This window comes from Galeopterus variegatus, unplaced genomic scaffold, assembly GCF_000696425.1.
Source record: "Galeopterus variegatus unplaced genomic scaffold, G_variegatus-3.0.2 Scaffold3987, whole genome shotgun sequence".
Classification (NCBI taxonomy): Eukaryota; Metazoa; Chordata; class Mammalia; order Dermoptera; family Cynocephalidae; genus Galeopterus; species Galeopterus variegatus.
Genome location: NW_007730098.1, coordinates 18,038 through 39,343, shown reverse-complemented (window position 1 = coordinate 39,343; position 21,306 = coordinate 18,038). Strand labels below are relative to the sequence as shown.

The following is a 21,306-nucleotide window of genomic DNA, read 5'->3' as shown; positions in this document are numbered from 1 at the left end:
CCAGGGCACACGTTCCACCTCTCAAAATATTCCATTCAGGGCTCTTGGAAAAGGCATTCAATAGAAATTTTATGTTCCTGATAGGTCCCAGATAGCTGGTTTAAATGGCCTCCTCCTATAACTCCTTTTAAAATTCCAAGGGACTGGCCGGTTAGCTAAGTTGCTTAGTGCATGGTGCTGATAACACCAAGGTCCACACTTCAATCAATCCCTGTACTGGTCAGCCACCAAAATTAAAATAAGTAATAAAATTCCATTCCAGCAAATGGACCTTCAAATAGGTCTTTATTTTGCCCCATGCCTTAATCTCTCTTCTGTCAAGACCCCTTCACCTACTTACATCTCACACCAACTTTAAAAATATTCCCTTCACACTTTCTTATACTTAAAGGAAAATATGTCTCACCTTTATGTATTTAGAGACTCATTGTATATAAGGCCCTTTAATAATGTTGCCCCCTATTTGATTGTTCCACAGGCCAGGCTCATCTGATATGGACCCATTTGAGACTAAATTTCCACAAAAAACAAAAATCTGTCAAGTGCAGCTGCACATCACTCTGTTTACCACTGGTTTTGTTATGCTGTCATTAGTTTACAATCTGGCCAAACCCTCCAAATAAGCCACTGTTTCAATCAAACGTGGAAAATACCAATATCCACATCAACTTCAGTGGGTACCCAGTTGAAAAATATATCCCAATCCCACATACAGATGACATTGCCCAAGCCCAAGACATTGCCATTGGAGATAACTTTGCCCCCTGCACCAGAGAAAACTTCGGTCCTTAATACTCATACAATTACTTCTGTCCCAGTGACATCCATGCATTGCCCCTGGCAAGGTGTTGATGAATTGAACATAGGAAATTATATTGCTTGTCTTCTTTGGTATTAGGGATGCTATTATGTTTCCTGAGCTCACTGTCTGCTTAATCCATGATCCTGGTACACTACTTGTTCCCTGCTAAAACATGCACCTCAAAATTCCATGCCTAAAGGGAAATCCGGTAGAGGTCATTAATTTCTATGCCATTCTAAAAATTAATGGTGATGATTACTCTCCCCAGGAAGCACCTGCCTCCTATACGCTAAACCCTAGACCCCCTGGAAAAAGGACCACTCACTCTCCAGTGCCTTCGTCTACTCCTCTGCTTTCCACCAGGACCTTCTGCTCTGAGTCTTTGACCATCACTGCTCCTTCTCCCTGTTTACACACAAACACCACTAATCTTTACATACACTTTACTAAATTTCATCCCATGCCCTCCAACAACATAACTGGTGGACCTGCCTCTCTGACCCGAGAAATACACTGTGATATCATTGTGAAAAAACAAACAAACAAAAAACACAACACACTTTACAATTCCACAAAGATATTGTTAGAGAACCCCCCAAATTTCAAATCTATTTTCTTGGTTAATGCCATATAAATCAAAATCTTAGTTATGGACCAGCTTACAAGGACTCTATACTTCTACCTGTGTTGCTCCTTTCTACTCCCATAAAATATTTTCTATGCCTATTAGGGCAAGTTATGCCCTATTCTCAAAAAGTCTCTACTATCAATTCACCAAAGTTTCCTCAATATGATGTCAAACCTTCAGAGGACCAATTGTATTAATCATGTATTTTATTTTCTATATTTTTTGATGCATTGACATCTTGGGTTCTTGGGGACCTAGGGAGGGACTGCACCTCTTAGGGTTTAGTAATTACTAGAGATAGCAAACAACTTCCCCATGTGCACGTCTTTCACATACAAACCAACTAATCTGAAGCCTATACCCCCAACCACCTCCTGTATCTAACTCTCACACCCTGTCTTAGTCCATTTTCTGCTGCAGTAACAGAATATTACAGAATAGGTAATTTGCAAAGGAAAGGAGTTTATTTGACTCATGAGTTTTGGCAGAGACCATAAATATATAAACCATATTCAAACATAGCCCACACCAAACCAATATTTTCCCTGACCTAAATAACCCCAGGGCCAGGTACCAGACAACTAGGGATCACCCTTATAGTGGAGCCTGTCAAAATTATTCAAAATATTCAAGCCTAAGCTTGCTATTATTCATGCCCAGTTGAAAGAACCATGCCAGGAAGATGTTGGCTCAATAAGGTGCTGTCCTGCAGGGTTCCTTCACAATTTAAAAATATCTTCACATTCCGTCATCCAATACTGAAACATCAGTGCATTTCTGGAAGCAGGAATAATTCTCATGAGGAACTCTCTGCTATAATATTGTTGAATTTATTTTTTCATTATTATTTTATGTTGATCTTTGTATCTTTACCCATAATGGAAAATGTTATGTGACATCCACAAGCCTCATCCAAAACAGACCAGTTTAGTGTGTGTACACGGAGATTTTGTAATGCGAAACGCAGTCTGCACAGCTACTGCAGGAGACATTTCCCTTTTACAGGTTTCCAGAATATTGAGTTGCTTCCCTAATATCTTCCAGCATTAACCTTAGCAATTATTTTTTATATCACTTATAACATATAAAACAATTGTTGATTAGAGTGTAGCGATACTCCTCAATTTATAGGTGTGCAAAACTTGCTATGCATATGGAACATAATTCATTCACTGGTTCACAAAGATAAACATGTAAACTAGTTCTGAGGAGAACTTTAAAGTCCCTCTTATCTACTGTGGTTTTGATTTCTGCAGTTTCAGTTCACTAGGGTGGGAAATAGGTGTGTATAGTACAATAAGATATCGTGTGTGTGTGTGAGGATGCACTTTTTATTTTTGACAACTGGCAGGTAAGGGGATTTGAACCCTTGACTTCAGCCTTATTTTATTCGCCGCAATTAATTATATGTGTTTTAGACTCATGGTCTGGGCTAGTGCCTCCATAGTCCTTTTTCTATAGAGGCACAAGAGACAGGTCCAACATATTCACAGCAGTTCCCCAGACTTTCCCCTGAGACCAAAGCCACTTGCACCATCTTGAGCCTCGTGAGCTCCACCATGTGCACCATGCAGGCAGCAGTCTTCCCAGAGCTCTCCCAAGTCCCACTGAGCTAGGAGGTACTCAGCTTCTCCCAGGTTTGGGTTTCAGGACACACCTCTGGTCTTCAAGCCACTCCTGGAGCTCTCAGGCCCCTCCTCTAGGCCCTTCCCTAGAGGTGAGTTACTGTTGCTTGTTGGACCCATTTTGCGCACCAACATGAGGAAATTGAGACCTCAGGGGGCTGACTTATGCAAATCCAGTGGCTGGGCATGCCCAGTAGAAAGGAATTACAGAACCCTAATAGCTGAGCATGCTCAGTAAAGTGGAATTTATCCTTTGACCTTCCCCTGGAGGCCCAAAGAGCACAGAATATTCTTGAATATGTTTGGAGCATGTTATAGAATTTGACCAATGAACATGCCCTGAAAGAAGACCAACCGAGCATGTGCAAGACAATGTTACATAACTGTGACCCACAGTTGAATATTCATTAGGTACTATGAATATGTATTAGAGAGCAAAACCACAAAAGCAGAATCCTGGAAGAAGACAGGGTTGTTGCTCATACCTGGGGCCAACCCTCAGATGGCTGAGGTGTGTATGCTTTCTTTTTGTACCAAACTTAACTTTCAGCAAGCAGCTGTTCACTATCTTGAACCAGCCTGCACTCTGTACTAAACTTTAAGAGTGTATTTCTTACTTTTGCATTAAACTTGGTGTGGGCCCTGCACAGTCTCTGGAGCAAGGCCACACTCTGTGAAATCTGTATCTCTTATTCATTCCATTAAACCAGACCCTCTTCTCGGGCATCACCACGTTCCCTAGGTAACCCTGATTAGTTCTTTTCCTCAGGGACCAAAGCTGTTCAAGTCAGTGGGGCCACATGTGATATGAGGTTGCATCTTAAGGGAACAGCACCGCCTGGGTGCATTTGGGGGTGGAGTGGGGGAAGGACTCTGGAGGGAACGGCAATCCCCACGGTGCCAGGGTCTGAAGGTGGATCAGGCGGTAGGATAGTGGAGCACGGGGTCCACAGAACACCAAGAGAGTATTTGCACCTTCACAGAGGACTTTAAGGACACTCCCCTCCAGGGTCGCACAGGGAGGTCCAGCACAGAGCTGCACAGAGGGCTTTCCGGGTAGCAGGAGCGCAGGGAGCTGTGGGGCCAGGCTGAGGCGCCTCAGGACTCCCCTGGAGGTTCTTGTGTCCCTCTGGCTTTCTTCACGGCAGGAGCGACCTGGAGCGCCTCAAAGGGCTTCCCTGGACCCTCTGCTCCAGAGAGGCAACGTCTCCACCTTTTCTCCCAGGGAGAAAGGACCTCACTGCCGCCCCAGACGCAGGCGCAAACCCTGGCACCAGGGAGGGGTCTGCGCTGTCCCCTGGAAGACGAGTCCACTCCAATGCTCAGGAGGCGGAGCCTAGCTACCGCCCTTTGCCCTAGAGTCTGAGTCCCCGCCCCGCGGCCCGAGTCTGAACGTTTTGCCTCAGACTCTAAGTCCCGATCTCTCCAAGTGACGTCTCAGAAGCTCAGAGAAACCCGCAGGGACACGGGTTGCCATCAACTGACTGCAAACCCGACCTGGTCCTTTCTCGAGCCGGTTTCACGTCTGGAGGGTCGGGGAGCCCTTTGGCGAGTCCGGAAGGGACTTGGAACATTTCGCGGAAGCGCTTCTGGATTCTGGGATCCACGCACGAGCCGAACCGCGCCCCGAGAGACCCTTGGGCTTCCCTGCCGGCGGAGGGGTCCCCGTGTGGGAGTCGAGCCGCCCTTAGAGCCCCAGACGTCGCGGGAGACTGTGTCCTGTTCCGTCTCCCGCGCACCTGCTGGGACAATCTCCAGAAGGGTCCGCAGGGCAGGACGAGGCCGGAGCGACGGCGCCCTCGCCCTGACCTCCTAGACTCCAGCATCCTAGTGCGGAATATCCTTCTCCGCAGCTTGCGCAGCTGTAGGAACTACATTACCCACAATGCCCCGAGTCAAGTGTTGAAAGGCTGAGCCAATGAGCGCTCAGGAAAGGTCGTTTTAGTGGTTGGATCGTAGTTTCTGGGCGGGACTTCCGGCGTCGCTGCTGCCGTAGTCTAGCTTCGCTGGGGTCCGTCTATGCCAACAGCGAGGGGAGAGGCCATCCCTACTGCACAGCGGTTGATGGGTCGGCAGCGGTGGTGACGGCTGTGCCCGGGTCCACTCCCCGGTCACCCTCCGCTCCCGGTCCCGCTCCTTCCTGCAGAGTCCGATGGCGGCGACGGCGCTGAGGGACCCGGCTCAGGTAAATGCTGTGTCCTTCGGGCCTCACCCGTCCTCGGCCCACCCAAGGCCCACCCAAATTCTAAAGCCCCGAATGAGCGGCTCCTGCTCACGTTCCTACAGCCCAGGCCCCTGTGCCCAGCATAGTGAGGCTGTCGTGGGTGGGGTCCCTATTTCCGATAGCTTGTGTGATGGGGTGTGGAAGTGTGACAAGCAGAGGGACCAGTGTGTGTAAAGCCTTGTTTGGGCGATTGAGCCGGGAGCATTCACGCTTGGAATGGCAGGGTGAGGAGTTTTACCTTCAGAATCCTCAGGACTCTGGGAACCACGGAGGGTTGTGAACCGCAGAGGCACGTGGTCTGAGTTAGGATTTTCAAAGTTTTCCAAAAGCTGCTCGGGGTTAGAACAGCCCGGAAAGAGGAAAACACTGAGGCACAGGAAGGTTGAGCCCTTGTGCAACGGCCCACAACTGGTAGGAATCAGCACTGAGGACTGAGGCCTAGAGATAATTTAGTCATTCCGAAGTCACTTTGCTCCAGGGCTGGGCAGGGGTACAGGGAGGCCTGAGCCTACAGAGCCCCTGGTTACTTGCCTCTCACAACTTTCTTTTTCCCACAGATTACCATGACTACAAAAGTGCTTCTGGACTGTACACAGGTGAGGGGAGGATGTTCTAGGGCCTCGCTAGTGTGACCACACCCTTTGTCTCTGGAACTGTGTCCTGGCACTCTTTGCCTGCCACTCTTCCACTCTCTGGGCCTGAGTATGCAGAAGAAACCCAAGCCGTGAGACCTTAATCCAGGCTAGGGATTATATGGTGTGGTTCCTACTGCTGGCAAGCAGTGGAATAAGGGATGAAAGGTTACCCAGACATAGGTCCTAGAATGTTCAAATGCTTGGAGATGAGGCTGAGCTGGCTCAAGGATCATAAGTTCCTTTCTCTGTCATGGGAAATTAGAACAGGGAGGCAGAAGTCAGGCCTGGAATGGTGCTGTGAGAAGTTGGGTGTCTATTCTGGAGATGATGAGAGCAATGGGAGATTTAGAGCAGGGGAGGAAGGTGATCTGACTCCAGTCTTATCAGTATCCCCGTGACTGTAGCAAGGAGAACAGACTAGGGGTGTGAATGAGGAGATAGGAAAACCAGGGAGGAAGCTACTGCAGTAGTCCAGATTAGTGTTGATGGTGACTAGACCAATGTGGTGGCCAAAGAGCTAGGAGAGGTAGTTGGGTTCTGGATCAGTTTTTAGGGCTTCCTGGATTTTCAGATTTTGAAGATGAGAGAGAGAAAGGTAAGAGATGGGTGACTCCAAGGTTTTTGGTTTTAACAACTGGAAGGATGGAAGTCCATTAATCACATGTAAAAGTTTATAGTAGGGTTAATTTTCATTGGGGATGTTAGGAGTTTTGTTTGTTGTTATCTTAACAGTGAGATGTTTTAAAGAGCAATTAGTGGAAATATCCCATTGGTAGCTGGCCACACAGGTCTGGAACTCTGGGGAGGGACTGAGGATGGAGACATCCAAAAGATGGTGGCTGATGTCTGCCCTGGGATGTAGCTTAGGACACAATTAGGAGAAGGAATTCTGGTCATGATGGTAATGCTATTAGCAGCCCAGGAAAGGGAGGGTGGGGTCCACGACTAGGTCTCATGCTTGGGCATCTGGGTGGAGTTAGTAGGCATCATAAACACAGCTGAGGGTCTAAAGTGGCCGTGGGAAAGATGTGACAAAGTGGATGATTTGGCAGGTGGCCAAGTCTTCCATGGGAAGAGTGGTCATGAGTTAGATGCAGAATCAGTAGTAACTGAGGCAAGATGATACTGCAGCTAGTACTAGTGCTTATTCACTAGGCTTTAGACTCACTAGGATTTAGTAGTGACCTTTGGTGTGCCTGGGGAGTTTCAGTCAGGTGTGTGGATTAGCTCAGGGGCACAGTGGTCATCTGAGAGAAACACTGGGTCTGGAGTGGAGGCCCCTGGGGCTGAGTATTGATTTATGGTTACATGGAGAGAGGAAGGCTGTGGCTGGTGAGGGGACATTAAGTGTAGCACCAGTGGGAGAGGGCCATGGCTGTCTGAGATCTGCAGGTGGTTCTTGGTGATTGAGGTTTAAGCAAGGAACAGAGTCAAGCAGGGAGGCCTTCAGAGCAGGATTTGGGGCTGTTTCTGGCAGTGAGGACCAATGGAAGCCTGGGTAGCACTGGATCCTGTCTTAATTTGCCAAGTACTCTCTACATGCCTTGTGCTGAGTAATATGTGGGGAGGCTAGGGAGATACCTCTCATGTGGGCCAGGAGGGTAGAGGTGGCTGTGGGAGTAAGTCTGTGTTAGAGGTGTGGCACAAGGAGAAACGTGCACAGAGAGAGGGAGTGTGAATGTGTGGCTCAAGGGTGCTGGCATTCAGGACATAAGGGTGAAGGGCAAGCCCGTGTTTGGTTGTGTCTGGGAGGCATAATCTAGGAAACCCCAGGATAATTGCCTGACAAGAGGGCATGTAGCCCTACGTGCCAGGTCCAGAGTTTAGATGGTATTTTTCTGCCCACCTGCTTGTTAGTGTTATGGGAGAACACAGTGATAATGGAACCATGGTTAAATAATGAGCATCAATGCCCTTATTGGTATCTCAGGGGAAGCAAGATGAGGAGGAGAGTGAGCAGGGGAAGCATATGTGGGTGGATGAACTTGGAATTCTAGGAGAGAAGTTGATTGTGGAATGTTCTGTCTTTATCATGACAGGGTTGTGTGACCTTTGAGGACGTGGCCATTTACTTCTCCCAGGAGGAGTGGAGGCTCCTTGATGAGGCTCAGAGGCTCCTGTACCATGATGTGATGCTGGAGAACTTTGCACTTGTAGTCTCACTGGGTAAGGCCCTCATACACACCCCAGTGTCCTGCTCTCTGTGTATTCACTTTTCTCCCAGAGGCAGCTCTGCCCTTTCCACAGCCACACTTCCCCGCTTTCTTGGGACATGTGTTGTGGGTGTCAGCGCTGAGCTGTGTGCAGTGCTGGGAGCAGCTCTAACACCTGCTGCCCTGAGGTATACATGGAAGGGTCTGGGAGGCAGCGTTTTGCAGTCAGCCTAATGGTCTCACCTTCCTTGCCCTCTCCCAGGCAGGCTGACTGCATCCAGACCTGACACAACTTTTTGCCTTTGGTTCTGCCCCTTTTTCTTGCTGACATTTTTCTCTAGCTGCCTGTGTCAGGAACTGCAGGCGTTGTGATGATTAATATTTACATGGACCATGGGCTGTTTTGCCTGATGCTCTTTCCAGGCTTTTTTGTAATACTAATTTTTTCCTGCGGTCTGTTGAGTACTGCATCACGCTGGGCCACTGTTGACCACTCACCTTTCCTGTCTTTCCCTTAGAACTTGCATCATGCAGGTCCCATGTAGTTATACAACTGAGGGTGGGGGAAGAGCCCTGGTTGCTTCACAGGGTGGACATGGCAAAATGGTCTTAGAGGAGGCCTGGCCCTGTGAGTGACAATTAAGGAAGGCTATGACATTCGGGTTGTTTTCAAATCATACCAAGAACCTGTCCTTTGTCTTCAGTGTTTTGGTGCAAGTAGCCCTGGACACACCTCATTTTTACGTTTTCTTCCCCATACTTGACACTTAGTTGATTCGTCATTTCAACTCTGAATTCCAGCCCCTGACTGCCCCAACCTTTCTGGTCTCTGTATGCCACTTGTTCCTGTTCGCAGCCTCCTCTGCAATGTTCTCTGAAACTGACCCACTCTTAATGTGTTGTGTGCACATTATCATTAAATATTACTGAACACTTGCTACTCAGTTCCAGTTGGATTTTCCTGGGCCTGGACACAACCCACCTTCTGCACAGCGTGCACATGTCACCAGTAGATGAGGTTTTACTGAAGACCATTAGCAGAGGAGTGGGTTGGAGACCCTGCCTCTCCTCCCTGGGCTGCACCCCATCCTTATGTCCTTCATCTGATGAGGCCTCCCCATTTTGTGATCTTTATGGGTCTAATACTGCCAAGCACCCCCTTTTTCAACCTGTCCTCAGTTCTCTCATCCTCAGAATAGCCTGTGGACTCGGATTCCTCATTGTATGTTTGACAGGGCTTGCCATTCCCTGTTTTAAAATATACCTGCAGGATTTTAATTTCTGGAGATCACTGAATGCCAACATGGGGAGATTAACAACATTGAGAGAATGATTTGTTACTTACATTTCCAAGAGAAGGCGTATGCCGGGCAGAACTATATGCAGAAGCACCAGATGGTCAGGAGGCAGAAGCAGGAGTAAGGGGAAAACATTAGGCCCCAGCCTGTATTGGGGGTTTTTACAATTAAGGCAGCACAGAGTAACACTGTAGGATTGGTTAGCTTGAATAATTTGGTGGGCTTTGGGCACGGGTGCTGGCCTTAGTTGTCTGGTACCTGGCTGCGTGGTGTTTGGCGCAGAGGAATATTTCCTCCTAGAGTGTATGAGCCACCTAGAAAATGTGGTTTGAACTACAGGCCTTGGATTGGTTAGTCTGCAGCTGACCAGTGTGTTCCTGGCCAAGCCCTTCGCTATCTCTAAGAATTGGCTAAACCTGGGAGCAGCAGTCTCTTCCCCAGCCACAAAGTTTTTTAAAATATCAAACATCCTCATGGTTAAAAAAAAAAGTCAAAACAATATACAGAAAATATAAAACATGATTAATACAATTGGTCCTCTGCTGTTTTGACATCATATTAAGGAAAACTGGGGGTGATGATAGGAGAATTTTAGGAAGTAGAACATAAATTTCCCTAAACAGAATACATTTAATTATGAGAGTAAGAAAGGAGGAAGAAATAGGTAGAAGTCTTCATAAGACAGCCCTTAACTAAGTTTTCTATTTATATGCCATTAGCCAAGAAAACATATCTGAAATTTTGGGGGCATCTCTAACAATATCTTGCTGCAGTTGTAAAGTGTTTTAAATATGTACTCTCTGGTCAAGGTGGCAGATCAGGCAGTTATGTTTTCGAAGGATATGATATGATAATTTTGTAGAGTGTATGTAAAGATTAGTAGCATTGTGTGTAGCCACAAAGAAAGAGTGGTTATAGTGGTCTGGCAAGTTTTTATGACACCAGCAACCAGTTCTCCAACTTTCCAGACACCAAATGGTGGTTCTACATTTCAATTCAATCCTGACTCTTATCTACATGGAGTTAGTAACAGATCCTGTAACTTAAAGGGCTCAGTCCCAAAAGACTGTCTCCACTTCAAATACCAGCCACAAATAGGGTGCCCAGGCTACCCCATTTCTGCCCAGCCATCTACAAATTCAGGGGTTCCCATAGCCCCCCTCAGGTTCCATAATTTCCAATAACAGCTCACAGAACTTGAAAAAGTACTTTACTATTACCAGTTTATTATAAAGGATACAACTCAGGAACTGCCAAACGGAAGAGATACATAGGGGAAGGTATGGGCGTGGGGTGCAGGGAGCTTCCATGCTCTCTCCAGGTGTTCCACCTTCGCAGCACCTCAGTGTGCTCCCCAGAAGCTCTCCCTGTGCCCTCTCATGTAGGGGTTTTTATGGAGGTCTCATTGCGTAGGCATCATTGATTAAATCATCACCCATAGGTAATTAACTCAATCTTCAGCCCCTCTCCCCTCCTCAGACACCCAGGGTTGTGCTGAAAGTTCCAACCCTCTACTCAGGCCTGATCTTTTTGAGGATCAGTCCCCAGTTTGAAGCTGTCAGAGGCTTCAGCAACTGGTTATCTCATTAGCATACAAAAGACACTCATCACTCTGAAGATTCCAATGGTTTTGTGAGCTGTGTGCCAGAAACCAGAGACAAAGAATGAATATTTATTTTTTATTCTTAGGGAGAGATTTAGGGCAGGAGATCGTGGTGAAAAGGCGGAGAAAATAGTAGGAGAGGGCACTGGGGAGTAAGTGGTCCTCTTTTCAAAGGTGATGGAGACAGGTGCCTCCTGGGTAAAGAATAACCTCTATTAATTTTTAGAATGACACAGATATTAGTAACCTACCAGATTTTCCTTTAGGCATGTAAATGTAGGGGTGTTTCTCTTGATAGAGAACAAGGAATATACCAGGATCATCAGCTAAACAGACAGCAATCTCAGAAATGTAATAGAATCTCTAATATTAAAGAAAGAAAAATTGTTCAATTTGTGCCTTAAGAGAGGCAGTGTTACTGGGGGAAATGTGTTAGTGTCCAGGATGAAGTTGTCTTCAGTGATGAAGTCTTGTGCTGGGGTCACGTCATCTGAAGCAATGCCATTTGCAGCAGTGAACTTCTGAGCCAGGGCAATGATGTCAGGAGTATGGGAGTGAGGTATCCTTTTAAGTGGATCCCCATTCAGGTTGATATGAATCTAAGCATTTGCCATGTTTGGTTGAAAAAGTGGCTTTCTTGGAGGGTTTTAGTCTCTGGATTGTAAACTAATGAGAACACCCAGAACAGTAGTAATAAGACCAATAGTCCCAAGAATGGTGCATCTGCACTTGAGAAGATTTTGTTTTGGGTTTTGGTGTAAGTTTAAGTTCACATTCATTCCATATCAGATGAGCAGCTGCCTGGCCTGTGAGACAGTCTGGTTAATAGTTCCAGGAGAGTGTGTGCCCTTAGTCTGGCCTCTGGCTTTATGGGATCAGAGCAAGATCTAAATTAATAAAGATAGGTTAAGGCCTGGGGCAAGATAGAGACTCATTTAGGGGTCTTTATGCCTGGCTGGAATTTTAAAAAGAGTTGTTTGAGGAGACCACATGTCTCTTGGTTAGACTGGTTATTTTGAACCTATTAGAAACATTAAAGTTCTATTGAATACCTCTTCTAGGAGCCCAGCATTGTGTAACTTGAAAAGTGAAATGTGAGTCTTAGTTACTAAAATATCTGTAACTCCAAAGGGAATAAAGAATATCTTGACAAGGCCTTGTTTGTGGTCCTATTATATGTAGGGATTTGTGTGATTTTGATTTATATTTTATGCTTCTGTGAGGCAAGAGATAGGCAGGGTTTTGTATCCTGAAAGGGACAATTTTTAGGTAGTGTCCCAATCATTTATAATAAATGTGAAGATGGTACCACTTGTTGGCCAGGGCATCCAGATGACTTCCTAATGTGTAGACAGTGTATTGTTTCTTGGGTTCCTTTCTTTACTGGGGACATCCCAGCTAAGGGATGGAAAGTGGCAATATTCCACTGAGTTCCATCCTGTCTGGTGATTAGAAGTGCCCTTTGTTTAGTCCATGGACTCCCATTGCAGTTTACTCAGTTAATCCCAAGGGACTCCCCAAGTAGCCAAGGGTCTTAGGGAGGGGTGACCTGCTCCAACATTGTGGCATCTGGCAAGAAACTGAGGACAGGGAGGCCACTCCCTCCTACAGGTAGAATGTGACAGAGGGCCCAGCTTGATTCCATCCTGTCCGAAGGAGATCTCAGTAGGGCTGCTGAGCTTCTGGGGTGCTGTTTTCATGACTCAGAGCATAATGGGCAGCTGGGTATGCAGAGTCACAGGTTCAGGGCCTGTGAGAGCCTCTATTTTCAGGAGAACCCAGTAGGAAGCCAGTCATTTGTTTCAGTTGTGTATAGCCCAAGTTCAAGAGGGTTGGCCAGTTTCCTGCATCACATGCCCCTAGGCAACGTATATCTGTTATAGGTGGTTCAGAAATTCCAGGAGGCATAAGAAGAGGTTGTCAAAGCCTCTGAAGTCCTCTGAAGGAGTTTCTGAGAGCACTAATAGGAGTGCTTGTTAATTTCAATTTGGATGTAAAATTTGCAAATGAGGAATATGTTGCCACCAGAACCCAGTAAGGACTAAAAGATTTTGGATTTGTACGCCTTTAGTGAGCATGTCAAATGAATCTCCTAGGAGGAAGGTGTCATTAAGGTAATGTCATACCTCTACTTCTGGAGCAAGGTGGGTATATTAGTCCATTTTCTGTTGCTTGTAACAGAAATACCTGAAACTGGGTAATTTATAAAGAAATCAAATTTATTTCTTACAGTTTTAGAGGCTGGGAAGTCCAAGGGCCAGGGCACGCATCTGATGAGGGTCTTCTTCCTGGTGGGAGTTCTGTATAGAGTCCTGTATCACACAGTGAGAATGGCATGAGCGAGAGAGTTAATGTGCTCACTTGCTCTCCTTGTAAAGCCATCAGAACCACTCCCTGATAACCCATTAAACCATTAACCTATTACTCCATAAATGTATTAATCCATTCACAAGGGGACAGTCCTCATGATCCAGTCTCCTCTCAAAGGCCCCACCTTTTAACACTGCCATAGTCTGATTTATCACCCTCTTAACACTGTTACAATGGAAATCAAGCTTCAGTGAGTTTGGGGGGAACATTCAATCCATAGGAGTAGGTGTGAAGTAAAGATCTTGTCTGCAGAGAATGTATTCAATGGCAAAATCCTCCAGGCTCCCCACAGGTAGCCAGAAAAGGTGTATTGTGTCTCGTAGTAGGTAAAGGCAAACTGCAACTGAGAGGGTATTGAAATAAACACTAAACAGAACATGTTAGCCAAATCTATAATAGCAAAGTATTTAGCAGTTGCTGATTGGATAGAGGTTGAGATTTTAATAGTATTGATATTGGGTACAGGGGCCCTAATGTATGGGACCACAGCATTAAGGTTGTACTAATCTACCATGATGCACCTTTTAATTTTCCAGGTTTAAGAACAGACACGACTGGGCTGTCAAATGGAGAAGCAGCATCATTAGTTTCTTCTCCTCCCCCCCCCCTTTTTTTTTCTTGTTTTTTTCTTTGTTTTTTGTTCTTTGTCATTTGGGGTGTTTCCTTTATAAGCTCCTGGTGGTTAGCAGTGGCCTCTGTTGGAAGTAGAGGCCTCCCTTTTGAAGGTGTATTACTTGTGATGTTACAGCATCTGTGTCCAATATGGGATATTTTCAGGTAATGGATGCTATGACTTTGGGAAATGTAGACAAGGCTACAGTTAAATTGAGGCATGCCTATTTTTTTCTCTATTGTATGTTTAGTTACTTCCTTAAGATTATAGGGAGTATAATGTTTAAATTTAGTGGGATTCCCAGGTATAATTTGAGCCTCAGTAATAACTGACTTTATGAAGTCAATTGTTGAAGTCAATTATTATTAAATGTTAAAGTTAATGTGGAATCATTTGCAGAACCAGAAAAGACCATAAACACTTTTGTTCATCTTTTTGTTATTTACATTCTTTCATACGTAAATTTTGACTTTCCAATTTTATCAAATTATGGATCTTCGTGTTAGTTTAATGGTATATAAAATTTATCTGTTATATATTTATGTTAAAATATTATATAGCTTTATATGTAATTTATTTAATTATGCCCTCCCCTACCCAGTATCTAGGGGTTGGTTTTTGTTGTTGGTATTTTTTATTTTATTTTTTTCTCTCCCCTCTCTCTGTCTTTTTTTGTTTGTTTTCTGTTTTAGGCTTTCAGCTACCTGAAGCTTTAGTTCATAGTTTCTGTTTCTGGCAGATAAGATGAAAATGGGAGGGGGAAGGGGCCTGGTACCTGTAGGCAGTAGCCTATTCCTGGGATGGTCCCTGTCTACAGCATAATTAATTTCTTCCCCCTTCCCCCTTCTTCTTCTTTTTTTTTTTTTTTTTTTTTTTTTTTTTTTTTTTTTTTGTCATTTGGGGGGTTTCCCTTATAAGCTCCTGGTTGCATGCAGCACTTATACCCAGGAACACACTGGGCACATGCAGTACCTACCCTACGCTAAGACCCTGGGTCAGTCTACAGTACAGGTTGGGAAACCAAAACAAGAAAAGAAAGACCCAGCAAAAAGCGGTACCAGCCAAAGCACACACCAATAGCCAGCAATGACTTCTAAGGCAGAACATGCTGACTGGAACAATGAGGTACTTAGCACAGAGTAGTCCAGAGAAAAGCCTTTTCAGTGGAACACTGAGTCACTCTGCTCACTGCACCAGTTGTTTCAACCTGTACTTGTGGGATTTCAACTTGCAGAGGTGACTTAGTGCTGACATGGAAAGGTGAATGCCACTGAAAAGAAGAATTTATTAGATTTCTGAGAGAAGGGCACACTGTGTTGTGCAGGGCAACATGGGGAAGCACAGGGTGGTCAAGAGGTAGAAGTGAGGGCAAGGGGAAAACATTAGGCTACAGCCATTACTGGCATTTCTGCAGGAAAGGCGGGGCAGGGTAAACAACTTAGAACTGATTGGTTGGAATAATTTAGGTAGGCTTTGGCAAGGAGGACTGGCCTTAGTTGTCTGGTTCCATATTGCCTCCTTGAGTGTACAAGCCACAAAAATATAGTTTGGAGTAGGGGCTTGAGATTGATTGATTAGCATATGAACTGCATGCTCCCATTTGAGCCCTTTGCTATCTCTTAAGAATTGGCTAACCCTGGAAGGGGCAGTCTCCCTAGCCAGCAACTGTTTTAAAGATGTTAAAACATCATATTATACAGAAAAATTTTAAAGCATGGTTAATATATTCCCACCATGGTCAGCGTGCATTTCATCAGTATTTCTCTTCTTTCAGTTTGTTGTCAAGGAACAGAAGATGAAGAGACACCTTCAGAACAGAGTGTTTCTTTAGAAGGAGTGGCACAGGTTAGGACTTTAAAGGCAGGTCTGTCCACCCAGAAGACTCAGCCCTGTGAGATGTGTGTCCCAATCCTGAAAGATATTTTGCATCTGGGTGATCAATGTAGACAGAAGCCATACTTTGCTGGGACATGTGCAAACCTTCACCAGGACCGGAAGCATTGCAGTGCAGAATATCCATTAAGAAGAGATGTGGATTGGGCTTCCTTTGTGAAGAGCTACATATTCCATGTGTCAGGGAATCCCTTCTTCTGCAGGAAGATTGGAAAGGACTTTCTGGCCAAGTGGAGCCTTCTTCAGACCCAGGTCATTCCTAAAGGTGAGAAGCCAAACAAAATCACCAAGTGTGGGGAGGCCTTTCACTGTGGAAAACATCGTTACAAGTTAGGTGAATGCAGAAAAGTTTCTAGCCACAAACATACTCTTGTTCAGCACCAAAGAATCTGTACTGGAAAAAGAGTTTATGATTCTAGCAAATGTGGAAAAGCCTTCTGTGACAAATACTCACTTGTTCCATTCCAGAGAGTCCACACTGGAGAAAGGCCTTATGAGTGCAGTGAATGTGGAAAATCTTTTAGCCAAAAAGCCACCCTTACTATACACCAGAGAGTTCATACTGGAGAAAGGCCATATAAGTGTGGAGAATGTGAGAAATCTTTTAGTCAAAGTTCCAACCTCATTGAACACTGCAGAATTCACACTGGAGAAAGGCCATATGAGTGTGGGGAATGTGGGAAAGCCTTTGGGTGCAAATCCAACCTTGTTCGGCACCAGAGAACTCACACAGGAGAAAGGCCATATCAGTGCAGCGAATGTGGGAAATTCTTTAGACAAAGTTTCAGCCTCGTTGAACACCAGAGAATTCATACTACATTAAGGCCTTATGAGTGTGGCCAATGTGAGAAATCCTTTAGTCAAAAAGCCACCCTCATTATACATCAGAGAGTTCACACTGGAGAAAGGCCATATAAGTGTGGAGAATGTGGAAAATCCTTTAGTCAAAGCTCCAATCTTATTGAACATTGCAGAATTCACACTGGAGAAAGGCCATATGAGTGTGGGGAATGTGGAAAATCCTTTAGCCAGAGAACCACTCTCATTAGACACCAGAGAATTCACACTGGAGAAAGGCCTTATGAGTGTGGTGTATGTGGGAAGTTCTTTAGACAAAACTTCAGCCTCATTGAACACCGTAGAATTCACACTACAGCAAAGATTTATGAGTGTGGCCAGTGTGGGAAATCATTTAGCCAAAGGGCCACCCTTATTAGGCACCAAAGAGTTCACACTGGCGAAAGGCCTTATGAGTGTGGAGAATGTGGGAAAGCCTTTGGGTACAAATCCAAACTTGATCGACATCAGAGAACTCACACTGGAGAAAGACCTTATGAGTGTGGTGTATGTGGGAAATTCTTTAGGCAAAGCTACAGTCTCATTGAACACCAGAGAATTCACACTAGAACAAGGCCTTATGAGTGTGGCCAGTGTGAGAAATCCTTTAGCCGAAGAGCTGCCTTCATTAAACACCAGAGAGTTCATACTGGAGAAAGGCCTTATAAGTGTGGAGAATGTGGAAAATCCTTTAGTCGAAGCACTAGCCTTATTCAACACTGCAGAATTCACACTGGAGAAAGGCCATATGAGTGTGACCAATGTGGGAAATCTTTTAGACAGAAGTCTGTTCTCATTCAACATCAAGTAGTTCACACTGGAGAAAGACCCTATGAATGTGGCAAATGTGGAAAATCTTTTAGCCAACGCTCAAGCTTTTTTCAACACCAAAAGTATCACACCATGGAGAGGCCTCATAAAGGCAGCAAATATGGGAAATCCTTCAGCCCAAGGTCCAATGTTGTTTAGCACCAGAAAGTCCATACGTAAGGCCTTACAACTGCAGGGGATGTGTTATCTCTGTTCAGCACTAGACAGCCTTTGTAAGGGAACCATCTGCCTGAAGTTGAACCAAGCACCAAGAGGGGTGAAATTCTCCACGAGTTCCAGGCATGTGTGGGGCTTACAGGAGCTACTTGCGCTTTCTGAACCATCTGGGGGCCTTGCCAGAGTTAAGTCACTTCCACATTCTCTTGTAGAAGCCATGTCCTCTCACACCTTGCACAGTGTGCATTGGTCACCCTGACATGCTGAGTCTGCTCTCCCCATTCTCTGGTAGGCAAAGCAGATGTCTGCTCTCCCCATTCTCTGGTAGAAATCTTGATTGGCCTGAGCCCTTAGAACAACTTTATTCTGTTTTCTGACGGGTATGCTGTGAATCTGACTGTTTTGGCTAAGAGGACCTAGTCAGGGTTCAGCTGGTGACTTGTGGGAAAGGTTTACCTTTATGGAAATTCTTGGTCTCATATGACCTGTGTGGTTGATGTTACACAGACTCTAAATCATTAACTGGTAACTTCCTGTTTTGCATTGCTCTTGTGTGTGCACTAATAAAGGCCTTATTGTTTTGTCTTCTTTTAATCAAGTGGTACTAGTCACTACTTTGGTGGGTGGAATGTAGAATTGGGCTCTGTTTGTATGAAAGGTTGGACAGCTTTTATGGGGCCCTTACTTTGTGTGCCTCAGTAGGGATACTATAATGGCAGAGAGTAGTTCTCATTCCATTTTGCTTAATTTGCATCATTATCCAAGACTTCCAATGAAATAATGCATGCAGGGCTTTGTGGTCCTAGTTTTTGGCCTTGATGCCTCCATTTTTTTTTTTTTTTTTTAAACCAGAGGTCACCCTGAAGAGGGGTCAGTTGTTATGATTACATCCAGTGCTTCTTGGAACAGCCTGAATGTTTTTTGTTTGTTTGTTTCTTGTTGTTCCCACATGATGTCACATAATGCCCAGCTCTGTTGAGAGGAAGATTTTCATGAAGTTCTACAAAGATCCATGTGCCCTGGTATACATAATTCTGTAGGCTAGTGTCATTGGTAACAGTAGGGGAGCCAGGCGTGAGCCATAATTGGTACAGAAATGGTGTAATTGGTAGGGAGTGGAGCAGTCTGCAGCAAGCCAGATAAATGTGCTTCTTATAAAAGTGCATCCAGGGCTGGCCCCATGGCTTGCTCAGGAGAGTGAGTGAGTGAGCCACACCTGCGGGTTTGGATCCTATATAGGGATGGCCAGTGCGCTCACTGGTTGAGTGTGGTGCAGACAACACCAGGCCAAGTTCCCCTTATCAGTCAAAACAAAAAAAAAAAAACCAAATTCCAGTGACTATGGCTCTGATCAATCCAAATCTGTGTATGTGCTGCAGTTGAGGTCAGTATTAGAGAAAATATTCTTAGGGTTTTGCAGGTTCCCATTGTCTTTCTGCAATGTTTACCCGAAGTCCAGATGATATACAGGCAAAAAAACAAAGATAGAATGGCTTGTGTTGTGCAGGGGTATGGATTGTTTTGGTCCAGCAAATGTTCCTGTTGTCTCAGATTAAAATGAGGAAGGAGATAGTGGGATCAGCATGGGGTTGCCAAACCTGGTTTCTGAGAAGTGGGAGATCCCAATTTTTTAGTTTTTACTTTGCACCATTAAAAAATATATATTGAGATAAAATTAACATGCAATGACACATACGTATTTAAGGTGTACAATATGAAAAGTTTTGTCATACACATAAACTCATGAAGCCGTTATAATCTTGATAATGAACATATCCGTGATTTGTCTTGTGCCCTTTTATAATCTCCCTGCCTTCCCCAGGCCTGGATAATTTTCTTTCATAGTGGATTAGTTTGTATAATTTAGAGCTTTGTATGAATGGAATAAAACTACATTTTGGGGGGTGTTTTTCATGCTAGATAATTATTTTTAGATTCATTAATGTTGCTTATAATTGATTCTTTTTATTGCTAAGTAATATTCTGTCCTATGGATATGCCACTATTTGTTTATCCATTCATCTGTTAATAGGCATTTGGTTGTTTCCAGTTTGGGACTGTTAAAAATAAAACTACAATGAACATAGGCATACAACCTATGGAAATATATTTTGCTTCTCTTGCTAATACTTCAGATAAGGTGAATGTTTCACTTTTTAGGAAACTGCCAAACTGTGATCTAAACTGGTTGTATTCATTGTAATCCCAACAACAGTATATGAGCATCCCTGTTCTTCCACAAGCCATACATACTTGGTGCAGTCTTTTACAATGTATTAATAAGTGTGTAATGTCATCTCACTGTGGTTTTGTGTTTCTCTGATATTTCATGATGTTGAACATTTTTTTTACTTATTTGCCACCTGTTTCTTCCTTTATAAAACATGTTAATACCATTACTCTATTTTCAATGGATATTGGATCATATTCTCCTTTTCATTAAAATACAAGTCATGTATAACAAAGACATATGTTAGAACTTCACTCATTCTTCAGTCATGTGAGTGACTTCTTTACTAAATGGAATAAAATTGTCTTTGAATCCTGGATGAATATTCTCTCAACTTTTTCCTGCTATTCATGGTGTTAACAGCCTAGACACTATATATTTTTAAACCTAATCTACATTATTAACATGTTCTTCATCATGTTCTTAAGTCTAGCCATTCAGTAAAGCAAATAAACCCTGGTTTTAATGTTTGTCAGTTTCCCTGGTTCAAATATTTTCACCATGACCAATTTCAAGCTGCCAACATGATGACACTGAACACGGAGTTGGGAAGAGATGGGCAGTAGCACACCATTACATTCTATTTCCACCATATTGACACAGTAGCCAGAAATATGAGTAAAACATAGTAAAATAATTAGGAGTGACAATTTTTTAGTATTCATTACCTTTGCTTTTTAAAATAACTTTATTGAAGTGTAATTGTTTCCACAATAAAGTGTGTGTGTGTGTGTGTGTGCGTGCGTGCGTGTGTGTGTGCGTGTGTGTGTGTGTGTTAGAGTTTGGATGTGTTATCCCTGCCAAACTCATATGGAAATCTGATCCTCAATATGGCAGTGTTAGGAGTTGTTTCAGCCAGGGGGGCAGATCCCTCATGAATGGATTAATGCTCTCCTTGGGGGCGGGGGCCTGAGTGAGATCTCACTCTATTAGTTCCTGTGAGAGCTGGTTGTTTAAAAGACCCTGGCACCTCCCCTCTCTCTCTCTTTCTTCCTCTCACCAAGTGATTTGTTTGTATCTGCCAGCTGCCTGCCACTTTCCACCGTGAATAGAAGCAGCCTGAGGTCTGTACCAGACGCAGCTGTCCTAGAATCATAAGCCAAATAAATCTCTGTTCTTTATATATTACCCAGTCTCTGGTATTCTGTTATAGCCTCACAAAACAGACTAAGACAGTGTATGTATTGGCATTTGGCTGGTACAGGGATCAAACCCTGGATCTTTGTGTAATCAGCACCACACTCTAACCACCTGAGTTAACTAGCCAGCCCAAATTTTGCATATTTAATATGTGCAGTTTGTGTTTTGATACATGCTTCTTAAACCCTTAAATCCAAAAGTTCCCTCTGCCTTTTTGATCCATCCCTCTTAACATAATGATTCAAGGACATATTCTACCCTTTGTAAT

The 21,306-nt window shown here is 44.3% G+C and overlaps 1 protein-coding gene across 1 annotated transcript; it reads left to right on the top strand.

The window, feature by feature from the left end:
* The first annotated feature begins 5,207 nt into the window (after positions 1-5,207).
* Positions 5,208-17,930, top strand: LOC103602041 (zinc finger protein 416-like). The gene is made up of 4 exons (XM_008586442.1): positions 5,208-5,240; positions 7,954-8,080; positions 15,726-16,584; positions 16,669-17,930. Exons 1-4 carry the CDS (start codon positions 5,208-5,210, stop codon positions 17,648-17,650), a joined length of 2,001 nt encoding a protein of 666 aa, XP_008584664.1. The 3' UTR covers positions 17,651-17,930.
* Positions 17,931-21,306: the final 3,376 nt, after the last annotated feature.

What these genes read in the sequence shown, in the direction of transcription:
- LOC103602041 (XM_008586442.1), top strand. Translation starts at nt 5,208, where the DNA reads ATGGCGGCGACGGCGCTGAGGGACCCGGCTCAG. An exon ending in TGCACTTGTAGTCTCACTGG is followed by an intron (nt 8,081 to 15,725) that starts GTAAGGCCCTCA and finishes CTCTTCTTTCAG; the next exon opens with TTTGTTGTCAAGGAACAGAA. An exon ending in AGAACTCACACAGGAGAAAG is followed by an intron (nt 16,585 to 16,668) that starts GCCATATCAGTG and finishes TACTACATTAAG; the next exon opens with GCCTTATGAGTGTGGCCAAT.